General features: G+C 47.7%; 2 protein-coding genes and 1 long non-coding RNA gene across 4 annotated transcripts in view; 2 read left to right on the forward strand and 1 right to left on the reverse strand.

The window, feature by feature from the left end:
- THADA (THADA armadillo repeat containing) overlaps window positions 1–7,389 on the forward strand; it is a 148,837-nt gene extending 141,448 nt beyond the window's left edge. Inside the window, exons 36-37 of the mRNA XM_066316099.1 lie at window positions 4,977–5,143; window positions 6,329–7,389. Coding sequence (XP_066172196.1) covers window positions 4,977–5,143; window positions 6,329–6,667 — 506 coding nt within the window. The 3' untranslated portion in view covers window positions 6,668–7,389. The remainder of the gene's footprint in view (window positions 1–4,976; window positions 5,144–6,328) is intronic.
- LOC136359458 (uncharacterized) lies at window positions 4,821–7,916 on the reverse strand. Of its 2 annotated transcripts, XR_010743277.1 has the most exons (3): window positions 7,671–7,916; window positions 7,400–7,563; window positions 4,821–5,113 (listed from the first exon to the last, which is right to left on the reverse strand). It is a non-coding gene; the product is annotated as an uncharacterized lncRNA (long non-coding RNA). The 2 variants fall into 2 exon arrangements; XR_010743276.1 differs by having other exon boundaries at window positions 7,400–7,916.
- Window positions 7,917–10,976: 3,060 nt separating this feature from the next.
- ZFP36L2 (ZFP36 ring finger protein like 2) lies at window positions 10,977–14,305 on the forward strand. Its single transcript, XM_066316100.1, has 2 exons — window positions 10,977–11,284; window positions 11,804–14,305. Exons 1-2 carry the CDS (start codon window positions 11,234–11,236, stop codon window positions 13,223–13,225), a joined length of 1,473 nt encoding a protein of 490 aa, XP_066172197.1. The 5' UTR covers window positions 10,977–11,233; the 3' UTR covers window positions 13,226–14,305.
- Window positions 14,306–18,130: the final 3,825 nt, after the last annotated feature.

An 18,130-nucleotide genomic window follows, 5' to 3' on the forward strand; every position in this document is an offset into this window, starting at 1 on the left:
GTTTTCCTTGAAAACATCACTACTGTTGGTACACTGTTCTTCACGAGATTTTCTCTTAGAGCTATTACACGAAGCTTCATTGCAGATTCACTTCTCTTTCTGTTTGTTCTGAACACAGTATATGTTTACAAAAATTGCATTGCTCTTTGATCTAGAATGAACAGTTAACAATTTGCAGTGTAAAAATTACAAAATGTTTTGTTAGGAGAGGAATATGTTCTGCTTTTCTCCTTTGCCTATATTTTAACATGGTTGTCCTTAAAATCCTTGTATATGCTCTTAATGCATCCTTTCAGTTCCCCATAATATCACCACGGCTTTAACAGAGAACAATTGTATAGTTGGAGGACACGTAATAGGCTACTAGAAGAAATATTTACATCTGGCATGATCAAAGCTTTTGGACTATATGAATGTGTATGTGGGAGGTCTAATTTTTATGTGGGCGGATTCACAAAGACTAAGACACTGGAGTACTTAACCCCTTTCCCTTTATGAAAACTCAATTCCTCAAAATGAAAAAAGTATGTAGTACCTGATTCTTATCTTTATTTTTCATTTTGATGAGTAGTATTAACTATTCTGCTTGTAACTACTTGTTTTAAGTCATAGAGATTTTTTTCGGTATTTCAATCCCTGTAGTGGCTTATTTAGTAAGATGCTTATCTTGCTTGTGATGTTTTTGCATGTTGGAACATATGCACATTTTAAAATCTAAAAAAATCCTTTTTTTAACACAAATTTGATAGTCTGTAGAACTGCTGTGGAAGGAGCTCTGCTGTATTTTCAGTTTATAGAACTAGCTACATCTTCAGGTTTGGTTTTTGCAGGTTTAGTTCCTCTGGCAGTAATCAGCTGGGAGCCCTGGCTATTTGAATTTTTTTTTTTATTCAGTTACTTTAAATAGTTACATTAGGAAAGGCTGTTAACACTCAGTCATTTAAATAATCTCAGCATTTTGTTTGCAAGGCTCTGATGGGGACATTTGGGATGATGACCTGGGCTAACAGCTTGCTGAACGGGGAGGTCTCGCTCTCCCTTTGGCTTCTTTCCTTTCTCCTGCTGTCCTGTGATCTTCCCTTCCCCGGCCCCCAGCTACACCAATCCTGACTGCAGGGTAACCAGCTCAGCTTGCCAGCCAAGCAGAAGAGCCCACACGCCAGAGCTGCCTGCCAAATGCCTTTTGTGCTCTTCTGAGCCTTCATTTACCAGGTGATCAGCAGAGTGAGCTGGCTCCCAGGTAAGCACCAGGGGGCCTGGGGAGCTGTGGTGAAAGGGGAGCCACCTGCCCTTTTTGCCCCTGGTGAATTTGTGTCTTACTCAGAGCACTCTCTGAAGTCACAGATAGCATGAGTCACGAACACAGCATCATGTGTAACATGTGGCTCCTTGAAAATCAGCCCTGCCTTTGCAGGCAGAGGGTGATGTAAGGAGCACTTCTTGTAAACAGTGAAGACTGTACATTTCTTTTGAGAAGACATATCTTTTATGGGTATCTCCAAAGATTCTGTGCATGCTTACAGCATCCTTGGTGGTTACTTTTAGAGCTGGGAGTCATCAAAGCAATAGAACATTTTCCCCCTGTGAAAATGTTTTTTACCTATTAAATCATGGGTACCTATGTAACTTTGTTTGCTGTTACTCATTTGCATTACTTCAGCACTCCAAGCTTAGGAGGGTTATTGTACTTCTTTTGAATATATGCTATATCTCTACTTTATCCTTGTGGTATTGACAGTCCACAAATCTAATTCTGAACTGTTCTAGCATCAAATTTGTGTATACTGGTATCAAAATCAGTTATTAACAGGTGTTCTGTAAGTAACAGCAGCTGAGGGAGCATTTCAGAAATCATGGAGCCATTCCTGATATCAGCAGTAGTGGGGTGGAATGAGCAGTAGTGGGATGGAAGTGAAAATTCTTCATCTGCCAGACCTTGGTATGCTGTTGAGTCTCTGTGAACACTTGAAGTGAACACCAAGATGCTGCTGTGCTAACTTCTCTAACACAAAGCCCTTGCAAGGTAGGCAGGCTCTTACCCAGGCTTTAAAACACTAAGTTTTAGTGTTATCAAAGTGATGTGGCTTTGTTTTTCTCTGGTCTCAACACCAGAACTGGCACACGTGTTTTGTTGATAAGTTAAATGACATCCACAGTTCACAGAAAGGTGGTCAGTGTGATCATGTTTTTTTCTGGGTGCTACACATCCATTGCATATTTTCCCTGTATTTTTTTCTCTTTTTTAGTTTGAAGAAAAAAAAAAAAAAAAAAACCAAAACAAAACACAAAAAGACCTGCTATTTCCTTTGTTGCAACTTGTAGGATTCTCTACAAGGCTGCTGTACTCTGTGACCACAAAACTGCCTTTTCTTCTGTGTCACTCTGTTGGGAAACTGCTAGCAAGCAAGTTCAGTCTCAGCAGAACCTCAGCATTACTTGTTTTGCTACCTCTTGGTAGTTTTCAGCATGGTCACATGATACCACAGTGTATTTCTTGATGCATTTCTCAGCAGTTCAGTGTTCTCATTCACAAAGAGAGCATTACCGTATGTATTTATACTTGAGGATACAAAATGTTAAAAAGGCCCCAGAACTGGCAGTGCTATCTACAGTTGGCCCTCTAAAGCAACAGCTGATTCAGCAGTGGGAAGTCACATGTTTGGTTTTTAGCTCCCAGCATCACCTAATTTGCTAAATATTCAGCTACAAATGAAGTGAAATAAGGAAGAGGCCTTATATAACTACTTACAACTGTAGGCATTCAGGAATCGTTATAAAACTCAAAAATATCATCAGAATTCAAAAGAGCTGAGTTTAAAATAATTAATTTTATAAGCATTCATAACCAGGGTGTTAGTTTCAGGCTGAGAACACCACACTCCATTTTAATCTCTGTACTTCATTCTCTGGAGGTTGCCAGTATTTCTGAGGTCCCTATGGCACTTGAATGAAACAGTTGGCTACCTGAGCCTAAGCAAACCAAAACAAAGAAGACAACCATTGTGTCCATTAGTTAAGAGTATCAGACTGATACCAAGTGGGGCACAGCAACAGGGAAAGCAAGGGTTTTTGTTTTAAACAAAACAAACAAAAGCAAACAAACATGCACCCTACACCAGAAAGAAACCAAATGAAAAACACCAACAAATTCCTGGAAATGAATGTCAACAAAAACAATACCTTAAAACCCCAATACCTAAAAAAAAAGGGAAGGGATGGAAATGTTGCACTAGACCACTTCTCAAACGCTCCTTCATGGAAAAAGCTCAGGGGTGTCCTGATAATGTGATAATTCCTGACCTGAAGAAAATAGATCTGAACATTTGATTTTAGTGTCTAGCAGAGACAAACTGCATATGTAACATTATTAGTGTCATGAAGAGATTGACTGCCTGCCTTCCTGTTACTTGTTCAAGGAGATTTCCATTTACCCTCATCTAACTCCAAGATAAAGAAGGGACCATCTGTTCTTTCTCCTTCACTCCCTTCCTTATTATGGTCCTTTGTCCTCATCATCTCAAATACTAATTTGTTCTCCCCATTGTCCTCGGTACATTGCCTGGTCTGTAAAATGCATGTACTCATTTTTCCATTGGTGTGTTATGCCCTTAGATGTTTCCTTACTCCTTGGCATGTGTATTTGCCTAATACTGGTGTTCTAGTATGAATTTCTCTGCTGTGCCAACATACCCCAGAAAACCTGCAGCTGGCCTGAGGCCTTGGGAGGGGTTACAGCACAGGGGTCCCTGCACCAGCTCTGAATGTGGGTTGTGAGGGAGAAATCTCGGCTGCACTGCTGTGCCTCTTCCATGTAGATGGTTGTTTTCTTTCAGGAGAAATGCTAAAATACAGTCACACACTAAAAGTAAGGTGTGCCTTCCCTATCTGTGTGGATTTTTACCAAATAACTCTTGACTGCTGTGTTGTCTGCTCCTAAATTACAGCCTTCAAGAATGGCATGTCCTTAGGTATCACTACTTAGACCATTCAGTGAACATTTTTCAATTTGCTGGTGACTATGGACATGGATTAATTTTACTAAAATCCTTTTACAATAATAGGGATTTTAAAGAGGCTTGTCCACTAGCTCTCCTCTTCCAGTCCTCTCCTCTCACCCCTTAAAAAAAAAAAAAAAAAAAAAAAAAAAAAAAAAAAAAAAAAAAAAGACTGCATTAAAGTTACAAGGGAAGAAACTCCTACCTGTGGACACACAAGACTTGTGGCATTTTTATATACTCTGTTATCAAAGGCAGCTCTGGGACCCAGAGAGTTAAATCAGCATCTCCCCAAATGACAGCAGTGAGGAAGTTCAGGGAAGAAATGTGGTGTGGATGATAGTTTTGTGTACAGCTCTGGCATAATGCCAAAACCTGTATAAATATAGCTCTGTGATGGGGTCATAAACAGTGTCTGCCTTTCCCTCTCAAACATCTTTTCTAAGCCTGTCTTCGTGCCTGATCTCTCTTACATGTGTGTGTGTGTGTGTGTGTATGTATATCTGATTATATATAAAGAGATTATACACCAAATAATTACTCATTTTATATCCCAGCCCTTTAAAAACGTATCATGTGTTGTAGGTTTTGAGTTCCAGTGATAACGTTACATGAGATCTAAGGCATAGCTGTTTGGCAAAAATAGTCACCATGTAATAGTGACAGGACTGTCTGGAGATGTTTCTAACAGACATATCTGTATATTTAAACCCAGATTAATAAATGTCACTACATGGGCAGGAGAAAAAAAAATTAAGCATCAGCATTTTCAGTTGCTTCATGTATTACTCTGGAATTGAGAGAAGGCCCCAAGTGGAACAGAAGTAAACGTCCATCTAATTTATTAGCAGTATAATTTATCCTTCTGCACATGTTTGTGCAAGTTCGGCATCTGTTTTCAAGAAATCATTTTTGTGCTGATTTTATTTGAAAATGTTTGTGGTCTTGCTTTATATTCTTACACGTATTTTCTCTCAACAGAGTTTGCATTTAGGATAGTGAATGCTCCAATGGCCCTGGATTTAGCCTTTGGCATAGTGTGTGAGCTGCTCCAGCAGTGGGGGGAGATCCATGCTGGTGTCCCAGTCCTGCTGGAATGGCTTCTGGGAGACAGTGACCTGCAAAGAGATGGGGAGACTTCTGCCCTGGTAATTTTAACAAGCAATTGCTATAGCACGTTAAAAGCACTATAGTTCTGTGGTCTTGTGGTACGAATAGAACAGATGTCTCATCTGATGAAACCTGATAATTGGTAACTGATTTACAGTCTTTTAAAAAATTCACATGGATATTATTTAGAATGAAGAGAGTTTTATGTCTGTTTCCTGGTAATACCAGCATAAAATTAAAGAGATCAACAAGCAAACATTGAAATAATTCAAGACGTATTTCACAAGGCATTGTTGACTGAAACATTTTGAGGCTGTAATGTAATTCCATTCAGTATTATTGAAGATGATGGCTTCTCTTGAATTTAAACTGCTGTTGGGGGTGCCAGGCACATCTGGACATTCAAGGCCAGTGTTCTACCAGTGCTGGCTTTCCCAGAGATGGCATTTAAATATTTGGTGACTTTATGCCATCATCCATGTGACTGGGTTTGCACAATACACGAAACAGCCTTGCTTACATCAGTCAGTGAGTTCAGGATTGTTCCTGTAAAGATGAACTTTGCCACACTAGTTCTGTAAAAGCTATTACTGTACAATACTGTGTTCTGTATAATATACTATGTTCTATATAATACACTGTGTGCTTTTTGTCTTGAAAAGAATGTAAAGGTCAAAATAATGCTGGAAGGTAAACTGGAAGGAGCAGGAGCAGCTACATCTTTGAGAAGTTTGTTGGCAATTAATATGACCTATGAAATACTTCATGAATCTTTTCTTAAGCCTGTAGTTAAGGTGTGCATTTCTGATGTTTCACTGACTGACACAATTTTCATTTAATCCAGTCAAAAGTATAGCAAATCACCATACTGCTTCAGAGGTCTTTGTGAAATATAATACTGTTTCACAGGGGAAGGCAAGCACATGTTAAGGATTAGGGCTACTATTTACTTCCACAATTTCCCAAGACTTGTGCCATAACTGCCTGATCTTTGAAAGTAAAATTTCTTTGGTGAAGTAGGAACCTCTTTACTGTGTTTTCCCAAACCTTTAAAAAAAGGCATATGAATGTTTACCTTGGTTTTTGAATATAAAAAACTGTTGTATGACAGCCTCTGTTGTCATCATTTCTATATATATCCTTTTTCATATCTTTTTTGATTTCCTTATTGTTATCAAACCACAAGTCATTTTCTAATCACTGTTGGTTTTCTTTTTGTTAAGGAAGAAGATGATTCCCTCTTTGATAAAGGGGAAGTGAATTTTTGGGCAGAGAAGCTGACTCATGTGAGACAACTTAGTAAGCACCTTTTACATTTTATATCAGTGACTCATCTCACCTTACCAGATCATGAGGAACTTAATCATCTATCAAGAACAGCACTGGACCAAGCCCAGCATATTGAACACCTTCTTGGAGCTCTACCTCCGGTTCCAGAGTTTTCTAGAACTCCAGAATTCACAAGATTGGTTATTCAGAAGGAGAGAATATCAGTCTGTCTTAAAATATTAAATCTGCTGAAGCCTGATGACACTTGCAAAAATGAAAATCTGGAGAAGTAAATTACCAAAACTTCATCCTCAGGGATCTGCACGCATTACTGGATGGGCAGGGAGACTGAATTCTAGCAATGTTCAAGGAATCAGGGATTGCTGTGATGACTTCAGGAAACCTGCAGTACCTTCAGTATTCAAGCTAGAACTATTTTTTTTTATTGATTAATTGTCCATTGATTTTTTTATGGGACGTGCAGTGGGAGACTTTTCCTTTTAAGTGCATTTGTTAATTTCATTCAGGTGAGCATTGTTTATTACAGCTACTGTAGGAAATAAAGCAGCTAGACCTAATATTTTCCATTCATCCAGGTGCAGGCCACCTGTAGTTCTGTTGTTTTGTCCCACATTTTTACCTCCGGTATATTAATACCAAGAAAAAGTTGTGGATTTTTTCTCCCCTTTCAAGATGTGCATGTTAATTATTAAATTAATATGCTCTTTTAAAATAATATTTAAATGTAATAGAAACCCCTCCTGTGACTTCTTTGTTTATGGCAGTTTTTAGAGTACATTTTAAATTTTACTGCATTTTCTTCTGGAGGAAGACAAGGATTTTCACTTTGGTAGTAACCTTGTTTTGCACATGGAAACAGCATCAGTTAGATTTCTGCATGCCTCTTTTCTCCTTTAAATCAAATACCTACTTTCATAACATGGCTTTAAAAGAAAGACTTGCTGTGTTCAAAACGAAGCAGCTGTTCATTGCAAATGAAACAGTTTCATCTTTTCTTTAAGCACCTTGCTCTGAAAGCAGGCCTGGAAGGTGAGCTCCTGCTGGGGAGTGTGAGGCCAGGAAGGGTACCAGGGGTGTTTCTGGGCTGCAGCCCTCGCTTTTGGGAGATGCTCTCACCAGCCAGGACACCTGTAGCGACTATGCTGGGTGCTCCAGGGTCTTGCTGTGTCTAAAACACAAAAAAGCTTGTTGTGCATTGAATGTTTTTTTTCCTGTGAACTGGAATATGAAAATGAGACATCAAAAATAAATACTGATGCCGAAAGGTTGTGTTACCTTCCCCTAGCCAAGGGCTGCGACTGGACTTGTGGCTGTGCCCGCCACAAGACGGATGTGCGGCCCTGTACGCCGTGATTTCGGTGTTCTTGGAAGAAGAACACGTCCGATGAACGCCAGGTTGTTTTCAGCCTCTTCACCTGGCGGTGTCTGAGCGCAGTTTAGCCCTAAATCTCGGTGAGGCCCCGGTAATGGCCGAGAGCGCTGGGCCCGCCACAAGCGGCCAGGCCCGTGCGCCGCGCGGCCGCCAGGTGGCGCAACAGCACCGCCGCTCCCGAAGGGCTGGGATCGGGCTCCCGGAGGGCCGGGATCGGGCTCCCGGAGGGCCGGGACCGGCATCGGCCGGGACAGGACCGGGCTCCCGGAGGGCCGGGACCGGGCTCCCGGAGGGCCGGGATCGGGCTCAGCAGGGGCAGGGTAAGGCTGAGGCCGGCGCTGCTCGCGCTGCTGGGTGCCCCATAGCCGATCGCGGCTCTCTCGTTAAGTAGAGTGCAGTAAATAGAGCTAAGCTGCCGAGTTGGATCCAGTGGACATCTGAGCGCTGCACAAAGTCCCGACTTAAAAAAAACCCCAACAAAGAGAACTTAGGAATAAAAGTTGAGTATTTGCTCTAAGTTTCCAGGGTTATTTATATAAGAAGTAATTTATGGTGAAACTTGAGGCTTCAATAGGCAAAAGAGAAGTGTTGGAATCTGAAATGATGTTTCACAGAATGCCCGCTATCCAACTTAACGAGCCATGCTATGAGTTAGGATAAAAATTAATTTGTATGCTTTTGGTTTGAGCTCCTGGGGAAAAAATAGCCCAGATTGTGTCTGGAAGCCACTCTTAAGAAAGTAGTCAAAACCTGTACAATTAATTAACAGCTGCTGGTTTTGCCACATCTTTCTATCATTTCTGAGCTAGTACCGGCAACAGCTTCTGTAGTAGAAGGCGAAAAAAAAAAACCCCACCACTTTGTACGTATCAAAATCACTAAAGTTCTGAGACCTTGGTTATGTCAGTGGGTAGCGTAAGGCTATCTAGTAACAGTGGCTTCTTTTTAATTGGGTAGAATTTAAAACGCGTATGCATATGTATTTGATACTGGCAAATCGATAAATGCAGACGGCTGACAGCACAGAAATAGACCCACGGTGACGGTAAAACTTGGTGAAGCCTTGAAAACTCGGTTAATCAGTTACCAAACAGCTCGAAAACTCGGTCTTCCTTATTGTGGTTTTAAGATGCAACTGGAACCTCTGTCATTCCGCTTGAGTTTATAAGAGAGCAAATAAGAATTATATCAGTGCACATACATTTCACCACACGGTGCTGATGACGGGTTACTGTGTAACTACTCAATGAAGAACCTTTAGACCCGGAGCAGCGATTGCAGGAGAGAGCAAAACCTGATGCCAGGGCACTTATCGGCCGTGTGTTTGATCAAAGTCACTTTATCAAAGTATTCCTCCCAATGGCGTTGACACATTGATCCGTGCGTGATTGTCACAGTAAACTGTTCCCTCGGTTGGCTGGCGGGCAGGATCAGCTCCGAGGTGATGTCTCCATCGCAGAGTTGTGTGGGAGGAGAAAAAGTTTGAACTCGGGTCAGTGCGGAGGCTACTCCGACCGGCCCCGGAGAAGGTTATGGGAAGCGATGCGCGCTGCGGCTGCAGCCCCGCGCTCCGGCGGCTCCCCGTGTGCGGGGCAGCGCCTGTCGCCGGGACGGGAGCTGGGAGGAGGGGAAGGAGCAGGAACGTGGGACGTGTCCCGGCACGGCGGAGGAGCCGGCGGCCGCTGGGGGGCGGCACGTCCCCGCCAGCCGCCCGGGCCTCGGGGAGGGGCCGGGAACGGGGCCGGGAACGGGGCCAGGAGCCTGCCCGGCCGAGGCCAGTAGCTCTCGCCGAGCGGGGGACGGGCCCCAGGGGACTGCCGGGACGCGGCAGGGAGCGAGGTTCGGGCTTTCCGCCGCCCAGCTCCTCGTCTGTCCCCGGAGATTTCGATCCCTGTTTCCGGGCTCGTCCGGCCGCGGGTGACGGCTCACGGGCGGCGGCGGTCCGGGCTGGGTCCCGCCTGCAGCCTCCGTGCCGCAGCGGCGTGGGAGGTGTGCAGGGCCAGGGGACAGGCAGCAGAGGGGCCCGTGAGCCGCTGGGCAGCGCGGGACGAGTGCGAACCCCGGCGTGAGGGGCTGTGGTGACACCCCCGCCCCCAGCCCGAGGTCTATTCCCTTCGCAAATGTGTTTGCACAGCGCCGCGCTCCTGCTGACGTGGTCGGGTTTGCTCCCTTGGAGTGCGCGGGACTGCCATCCCGGCTCGGAAGCTAAAGAGGATCAAACGCCTCTGCTGGCTTTAGCGGCCATAAAACTTTACACGTCTCTGTTCTCCTTCCCATTTGTCCCGGGGCCGAGCAAACGCGGGAGGGGGTGCAGAGGAGCCACCGCCGCCGTTCTCACGTCGTGTTTGCGCGGCCTTATCGGCGCGGGGGGCGGGGGTGTTTTGCACGGCGGCTCCCGGCCCGCCTTGGCCGGCGGCCGGCTCCGTCCCGGGAGGGAGCCCCGCCGCACGGACCGGCCCCTGCCTTCGCCCGCCGTCCGGCGGTGGGGGGCACCCGGGGCGGGGGGACTCCATGGGTCACAGGACCTTGGCGGGGATAAAGAGGAAAGGGGCCGAGCGTGGAAGAGAAACGTGGGAGGGGGTGCGGGGCGCGGGAGGGAGGCGCAGAACAGGGTTAGGTGGGGGTCGTTTACTAGCCAGGCCACTGCGAGAATAATGCCATCTCACCTGTGCGCCTAGCCGCAATCTCTCCCAAACTTTAGAAAACAAGCGCCAAACCCGAGGTCCCAGAAAAGAGGGAATAAGCGGCGGGGCGCGCAACCCGTGCTCGGCCCCGTCCCGCCAGCCGCAGCGGGGCAGCGCGGTCCCGACCTTTGTTTCAAGTAATTACGTGGCAAAAGTTTATTTTCGGCGGGGCGGAGAGTAGAAGTGTCCCCGGCGCTGCCGTGGCCCCCGCGCATCTTCCGCTCGGCCGGCAGCCGCCACCCGGCCGGGGACACGGCCGCCGTGCGCGGGCAGCGGAAACGCGGGGGCTTCGGGTGCCAAAGGGGCGCTTCGAAGGGGCCGTGAGCGCTGCCCGGGCTGGCTCCCCGCTCCCCCCACTTCGTCTCGCCCTCGGCGGGACCGGGGACTCGCTGCAGCACGGACGCTCGCCACCAAGCCGCCCCGCCGCCGCTGCCAGCGCCCTCTGGAAGGCTCGGGGCGGCCCGGCTGGCGGGCTCGAGCGGGGCGGGCCCGGCGGGCGGCGCGGGGCGGGGCGGACCGGGGCACCGCCCCCGCGGCCGTCGGCGGCCCGTTTATATGGGAGCGGCGCGGGGAGCCGCCGAGTTCCCGCAGTTCGCTCGCTGCTGTGCAGCCGCCGTCGCCGCCTCGGCCCGGCACCCGCCGTCCCGCCGGGAAGGAGTCGGGACCGTTTCGGATCTCAAGCAGACGGCCCTCTCCTAACTAGTCGTGGCTTTTCCAAACCCTCCGAGGAGAGCGGGATCTTTCGGTCCTTCCTGTATATCCGACCATTACAGGATCTAGAAATGTCGACGACACTTTTATCTGCCTTCTACGACATTGACTTCTTGTGCAAGGTAGGGAAGAGCGCGTTTAGCCGGGCGGGACGCGGTCCGCCGCTGCCGCCGTGTGCGGAGCGACGCTCCGGGGCGGCGCGGCGGGGCGGGAGGCCCGGGCTCTGCGGGCGGGTCACGGTGTGACAGCCGGCCGGGGACAGCGGCTGACGCAAGGCTGGAGCCCCGGAATGCCGCCCCGTGGTCTCCCGGCGGCCGCGTTCGGGGCGGGCTGGTCCTGCAGTCGCGGGGGAGCCGGGCCGCCCTGCAGCCCCTGCCCGCGTGTTGCGCTGCCAGGAGGAACTTCTAAAAAAAGTTGCAGATGCAGCAGAGCTGGCGCGGGGGCTTCTCCCCGGCGCTGTCCTGCCCCGCCGGCGCTGCCGGCAGACCCGCTTCGCGGGGCGGTCGGGCGGCGCGACCCCCACCTCGACTCCCGCGGCGGTGCTGCGTGGGGAGCCGTGGCCGTGGGCAGGCGGTCACCCGCAACACCCTTTCTCTCTCTCGCTGTCTCCCCTACCCCCTCCCCTCTCCCCGCCCCGGCAGACGGAGAAGTCCCTGACCAACCTCAGCAGCATGCTGGACAAGAAAGCCGTGGGGACCCCGGTGACCCCTCCCAGCTCCAGCTTCGCGCCGGGCTTCCTGCGGCGGCACTCGACCAGCAACCTGACGGCGCTGGCCGGCGGCTCTAAGTTCCCCAGCCCTACCGGCTCCAGCTCTTCTTCCACATCCTCCTCCTCCTCGTCGTCCTCCTCCTCCTCCTCGTTCGGCAATCTGAAGGAGACGGGCTCCGGCGGAGGCGGCGGCAGCAGCAGCCCCACGGCCCTGCTCAACAAGGAGAACAAGTTCCGGGACCGCTCCTTCAGCGAGAACGGCGAGCGTAGCCAGCACCTCATGCAGCAGCTTCAGCAGCAGCAGCAGGCGGCCGGCAAGGGGAGCGGCTCCGGCGGCGGCGGCGGGGCCCCCATCAACTCCACGCGCTACAAGACGGAGCTGTGCCGCCCCTTCGAGGAGAGCGGCGCCTGCAAGTACGGCGAGAAGTGCCAGTTCGCCCACGGCTTCCACGAGCTGCGCAGCCTCACCCGCCACCCCAAGTACAAGACCGAGCTCTGCCGCACCTTCCACACCATCGGCTTCTGCCCCTACGGCCCGCGCTGCCACTTCATCCACAACGCCGACGAGCGCCGCCCGGCGCCCGGCGGGGGCACGGCCGCCCCCCCGCCCGCCGCCGCGGCCGGGCCGCACCACCACCCGCACCACGCGGCGCCGCACCCCGCCGGCAGCACCGGCGACCTCCGCGCCTTCGCCCCCCGCGACCACCCTCTGGGCGGCGGCGGCGGCTTCGGGCACCCGCGCGGCGGCGGCGGCGAGCGGCCCAAGCTGCACCACAGCCTGAGCTTCTCCGGCTTCTCCGCCCACCACCACCACCATCACCCCCCGCACCCGCACGGCACCGCCCCGCCGCCGCCGCCGCCCGGGGGCCGCCTGGACGCCGCCCTGCTGGAGAGCCCCGGCGGTTCGCGCACGCCGCCGCCGCCCGCCTCCGCCTCCTACTGCGAGGAGCTGCTCTCGCCGCCCTGCGCCAACAACGCGTTCGCCTTCTCGGGGCAGGAGCTGGGCAGCCTCATCGCCCCCCTCGCCCTGCACACCCAGAACTTCGCCGCCGCCGCCGCCGCGGCCGCGGCCGCCGCCGCCTATTACCGCTGCCAGCAGCAGCCGCCGCCGCCGCCCGGCGGGGCCTGCCCGCCGCCCCCCGCCTCGCCGCCCTTCAGCTTCCAGCCCCTCCGCCGCCTCTCCGAGTCGCCCGTCTTCGACGCGCCGCCCAGCCCGCCGGACTCGCTCTCCGACCGGGAGAGTTACCTGAGCGGCTCCCTCAGCTCCGGCTCCCTCAGCGGCTCCGAGTCGCCCAGCCTGGACTCGGGCCGCCGCCTGCCCATCTTCAGCCGCCTCTCCATCTCCGACGACTGAGGGCGGGACGGGGCGGCGGCCGGGGGGCCCCGCGGCGGCCCTGCAAGTAAGTTACCGAGCGAAGAAAGCGAAACCTCTCCTTCCTCTCTATTTTTGGTTTTGTTTTTTTTTTTTTTTTATATATATATCTATCTATCTATACACCGAGAGCTGAACAAAACGAGAAACAAAAGCATTTTGCAGAAGGGCAAATGACACGAACTGAACAAACCTATTTTTATAGAGAGACCTTGGAAGAAGGGGATTTTTGTTTCGGGGTTTTTTTGTTGTTGTTGTCGCTCTTTGGAGACAAGTTATGATACGCACCAGCAGCAGCCATTCCATCTGTGTTAAAAAAAAAAAACAAAAAACAAAAAACAGCGTTAGAAAAGACAGCACCAGAAAGCAACAAACAATCCGGGGAGCGCCGGTTCACCAGCCCAGCTCCTCCAATCCTGCAGACACACAGAAAAAAAGTTACAAACTAGTTTGTCTTTCAATCCAGTTCAAATAAAAACACAGAACATACTAAACCTATAAGCTTTTTTTTTTTAGGAAAAAAGAAAAAAAGAAAAATCCAACATCCTGCCAAGAATATGCCTTGATAACAACCTTCTTTTTTATATATATCTATATATTATTATTATAACAAATGCTAAAACCTTCATTCCAAAGTTTAATATTGGTTCCATTGCCACCACTTAGTGGATGTTTGGCTTAGAACAATTTTTTGTTGTTGCTTTATTTGGAAGCACTCAACTGAGGTTAGTTTGTAATTGTTGGAGAATAACTGCTGATTTTTTTTTAAATTTTTTTTTTAGCTGTTTGAGTTGATTGCATGAATGAGTCACTGCACACAACTCAATATGAAACTATTTAACTTATTTATTATCTTGTGAAAAGTATACATTGGTAATTTGTTCATACTGTATTTATCGGGTATGATGAAAAGCAATAGATATATATTCTTTTATTATGTTTAAATTATGATTTTCATTATTAATCGGCAAAATGTGGAGTGTGTTCTTTTCACAGTAATATATGCCTTTTTGTAACTTCACTTGGTTATTTTATTGTAAATGAGTAAAATTCTTAATTTAAGAGATGGTATGTAATATTTATTTCATTAATTTCTTTCTTTGTTTACGTAAATCTGAAAGATTGCATGGTTTCTTTATAGAAATCGGTCTCGATGCTGTGGAGGTAGTTTGCGGAATTTCTATGGGTTTTTTTTTTTTAGAATGTAAATGGTTGTAGCCCGTCCGAGTTGAAAAAGGAGAGAAAAAAAAAAAAAGACTCACTTAGCAATCAGACTTCAAAGTGGCAAATCTAATTCAGACTTGTTAAAAATAACCAAAAAGTGTTTTTGTTGCCTAACTCCACGAATCACACTGTGATATAGTCTCAAAGTATGTAGCAATAATTGGGGGTCCCAGTATTATGTCTCACAGTGCCTTCTTGAGGGTCCATGCTTGCCTTAAATATCTCTCAACCAAATAAGTATTTTTCCTAAAGCTTGAGATAATTTGAATGTAGGGATGGGTTTTAAGTACAGCAAAATTTCGCCACTCTATTTTGTAAGAACAGAGGCCATCTTTGGATCTGAAACTTTCTATAATACAGGAACATATCTTGTTTATTGAATTCCAAAACCTGTAATTATTTTTTTTTCCTAATGTAGAAAGTTGGGAGTTTTCCAAAAGTTTCCTGGACGGTGGATGAATGAGCAGTAGCTTAGTTTTGTTTGTACATAGGTACAGATTGAGCACTATGTACTCTTTTGGACTACTTTAACAGAAGTATGTTTTGAATGTAACTAAAGGATAAGTCAACTTGAGTTGTAATATATTTTTCGGGAGTCAGTTCACTACAGATTATGTGAGACTGTAAACTTTGTACTGTAAATGTTTTGTAGTTCTCCCAATAAAATTTTTTGGAAAAAAAAAACAAACAAAAAGAAACCGACAACCCCAGTAACCCTTCCAAGTGCTGGAGCCCTGGCTGCCAGGCAGGAGTATTTTCTTGCTGCACACCACCACCCCCCAATCACAGATATGTCTAGCTACAGATTAACCAGTTTACACTGCCACTCCAGGCCACTCCTGCAGCCCTCGCTGGTCGGTGGCCAAAGTTAATAAACTCTTCCAGAAGGTTCGGGAATGTCAGCGCTGTTCTGTATCCTGCTTTGCTTTTTTCTTTTTCTTCTTCTTTTTTTTTTTTTTTTTTCCGCCTTTTATTCCTTTTTTTTTTTTTTTTTTTTTTTTTTTTTTTTAGAGGTTGGAGAATCAAACCTCTGCTGTTTATAGTGTAACAGCTGGAGTGGAAAAAAATCTCGTAGTGGCATTTATCAATCACATCGCTTATGGGGCTATGTGAATGTGCCATTAGCCTTCCTGCCTTGTTTGGGGTAAGGAGGAAATGGCAGTTTGGGTAATAAAAAGGCATAATTAAGGTTTACCCTTTGTCCCAAAAGCTTTGTTCCTCTTCACTCACAGGAATGCGGACTTCTGCCTCAATGCTCCCATCACCCAGCTGAGGGCATAACTGTGTTAATCGGGCTAGCATTAAATGTGCTAATCAGTTTTCAGGGCTTGGGTTTTAAACAAATTACATTTTCGAGGCTGTATTTATATAACTAAATACTTGGCAGCCTGGGGACTGTGTGAATATTAATACTGGAAGAATTTTAGCTAATATCTCCACAGTTTGGCACCCTGTTCCAGTCAGTCCCTTAAACTTGTAAGTCACGATTTCTACCAGCTTATTTTTTGTTCTTTTGTCATACTACTAATAAATGTTGTTAACATTATGGCATCTCTGTGCTGCCTAGGCTGCCACAGCACTTTCTATAAATACAAGATAGAATGTAATACCGGTGCCATATGTTTGTGTAACAAACCTTGGACTGACACTTTGGTTTAAAATTAAAACAAACATAAGCAATGTATGACAACACAGCCCAGCTACAGCAATCGCTTTTTTTTTTTTTTTTTTTTTTTTTTTAATGGATCCAGTCTGACATTTTGGCTCAGAATTGTTCCCTTTGATTCCCAGACTAATTTCTGATGAAACTTCTTTTTGCCACTGTCTGCACACACAGTGGCACTGAGCTCTGATGCATCCTTCCCCAGGCATCCCTGGTACAGATGCTTTGGCTGCAAGGAGCAGACCCATGCCAGTGTTTTGGAGCAGCAGAGAGTGGCTGTTGGTTTGACCGGTGTCTAAGCTGATGTCTTAACTTACTTTTGGGATTTTGAGATTAATTTTCACACTAAAACTGCATTAATTAGGGGTGTATGCCTAACTTAATTTCAGATTTTCTTTCTTTGCTAGGTACAGTTTTTTTGCTTCCCTCACTCACCCACCCATTCCCCTGAGCCTGCCTTTTTCTTGCCGCAGTAGATAAGGACCTTATTTATTTCTGTATTTCCCTTCTCTGGGGCAGCTGTACTCGCATCAGTGCAGCACTTCCATCTTCCCTCTGGTTTTCTGTTGGTTGAACGGGATCTTGGTAATGGTGCTGGGCTTGGCTTTTGTGTCTCCTGGCTGGAAGAGGAGCTCTGGAAGCTTTGCAGCAGCTGCCCCACATGAATGACAACCGTGCTGGTGTCAATGCCAGCGTTCTGTGTGTTAAAAAGTTGCTGCCAGGACAGGATGGGTGATGGCCCAGCGGTGTCTCCCAGCTGGCTGCTGGCATGCCAGTGTGTGGGGACAGCTGGGCCGGAGCTGCTCTCTGCCCAAGTGACACTGAGGCCTCTGTGCTGCACCCTGCTCTGTTTGTATCTCCAAAGTGTGCTGCAACCTGGCCCCTTGCAGTGTTAATGTTCCGCTCGTCAGAAACCCGGGAGTCCTTGAACGGGGAAGATAAAGCGTCTGTTTCTTGTGCTGCACAATCAAGTGTTAACCTTTAAACTGGTGACTTATGTTGTTGACTTAAGCAAATGTTCTCTTGCTTTCGTTTCAAAATTCAGCAAAGCCTGTAAACCTGGTCAGGCCATTCAGAACTTTCTGATACATTGCAATAAATCGATAAATACTGTGTAAAAAATAAACTGTTTTTTTTTTTCCCCCAAGAGTTTTGTGGTAAGAAGAAACTCTATTAAGGTTAAGAAAGTTTCTGCTATTGCCCATCAGAGTTGTGATGTATCTTTTAGTAGCTGGAACACCTAAAATGACTTTAAAGATCTGGAAAATGGGGACTTTCCATAGTCATTGGTTAGGACTGAGGCTTGCATGCTTGTTTTCGTTTACACTCTGAAAGAAATTGTATCAAAGTCTTAAATTGGTAGAAACGGATGTAATGGTATAGGTCTCGAAATAGGGATTGATTTCAAATGGTTTGGTATGATCATTAAGGGATTTGCAAATGTATTGAATTAGTAGTTTTGAGTTCTACTGCCTAATCCTCTCAGCTTCTTGGGGCCTTTTTATTTGCTTGGCTTTTCTCAGGTTTTTTATTTGCTTGGCTTTTCTCAGCTTTTCTCAGCTTGTGTCAGGTGATGTGGTGTGCTGTGACTCCTGTTCAGTGGAGGGAACACCACCAAACACACTCCCAGTGGAGTGCCGTGGAGCAGAGGGGTGCTGCTCCTCACTGCTGGCATCCTGGTTCAAGCATGGGCTGATTCTGTTGTATGCCCAGGGTTCCCTTCATTTCAGGTGCAGAGCCTGGAGCTGCAGCATCGTCTGTGTCACTCATGGACAAGGACAGGGGCTACGGGAGCAGCTGGTGACCACAGGAGGAGCTGGTGACCACAGGTGGACCTGACAGGCCACTGGCTCCTCTCTGCTGTACTGCTGAATCAGAATGCAGCAAACCAGGGACTAAATACACAGATGGGGGGTGAGCCCTTTTCCAGAGCATCATTTAAATGCCCAGTGCAACTCTACATTACTTGGAAAAAGAAGTTATTGCCCTCCTTCCATTTA

This window comes from Sylvia atricapilla, chromosome 3, assembly GCF_009819655.1.
Source record: "Sylvia atricapilla isolate bSylAtr1 chromosome 3, bSylAtr1.pri, whole genome shotgun sequence".
In the NCBI taxonomy this organism is placed as follows: domain Eukaryota; kingdom Metazoa; phylum Chordata; class Aves; order Passeriformes; family Sylviidae; genus Sylvia; species Sylvia atricapilla.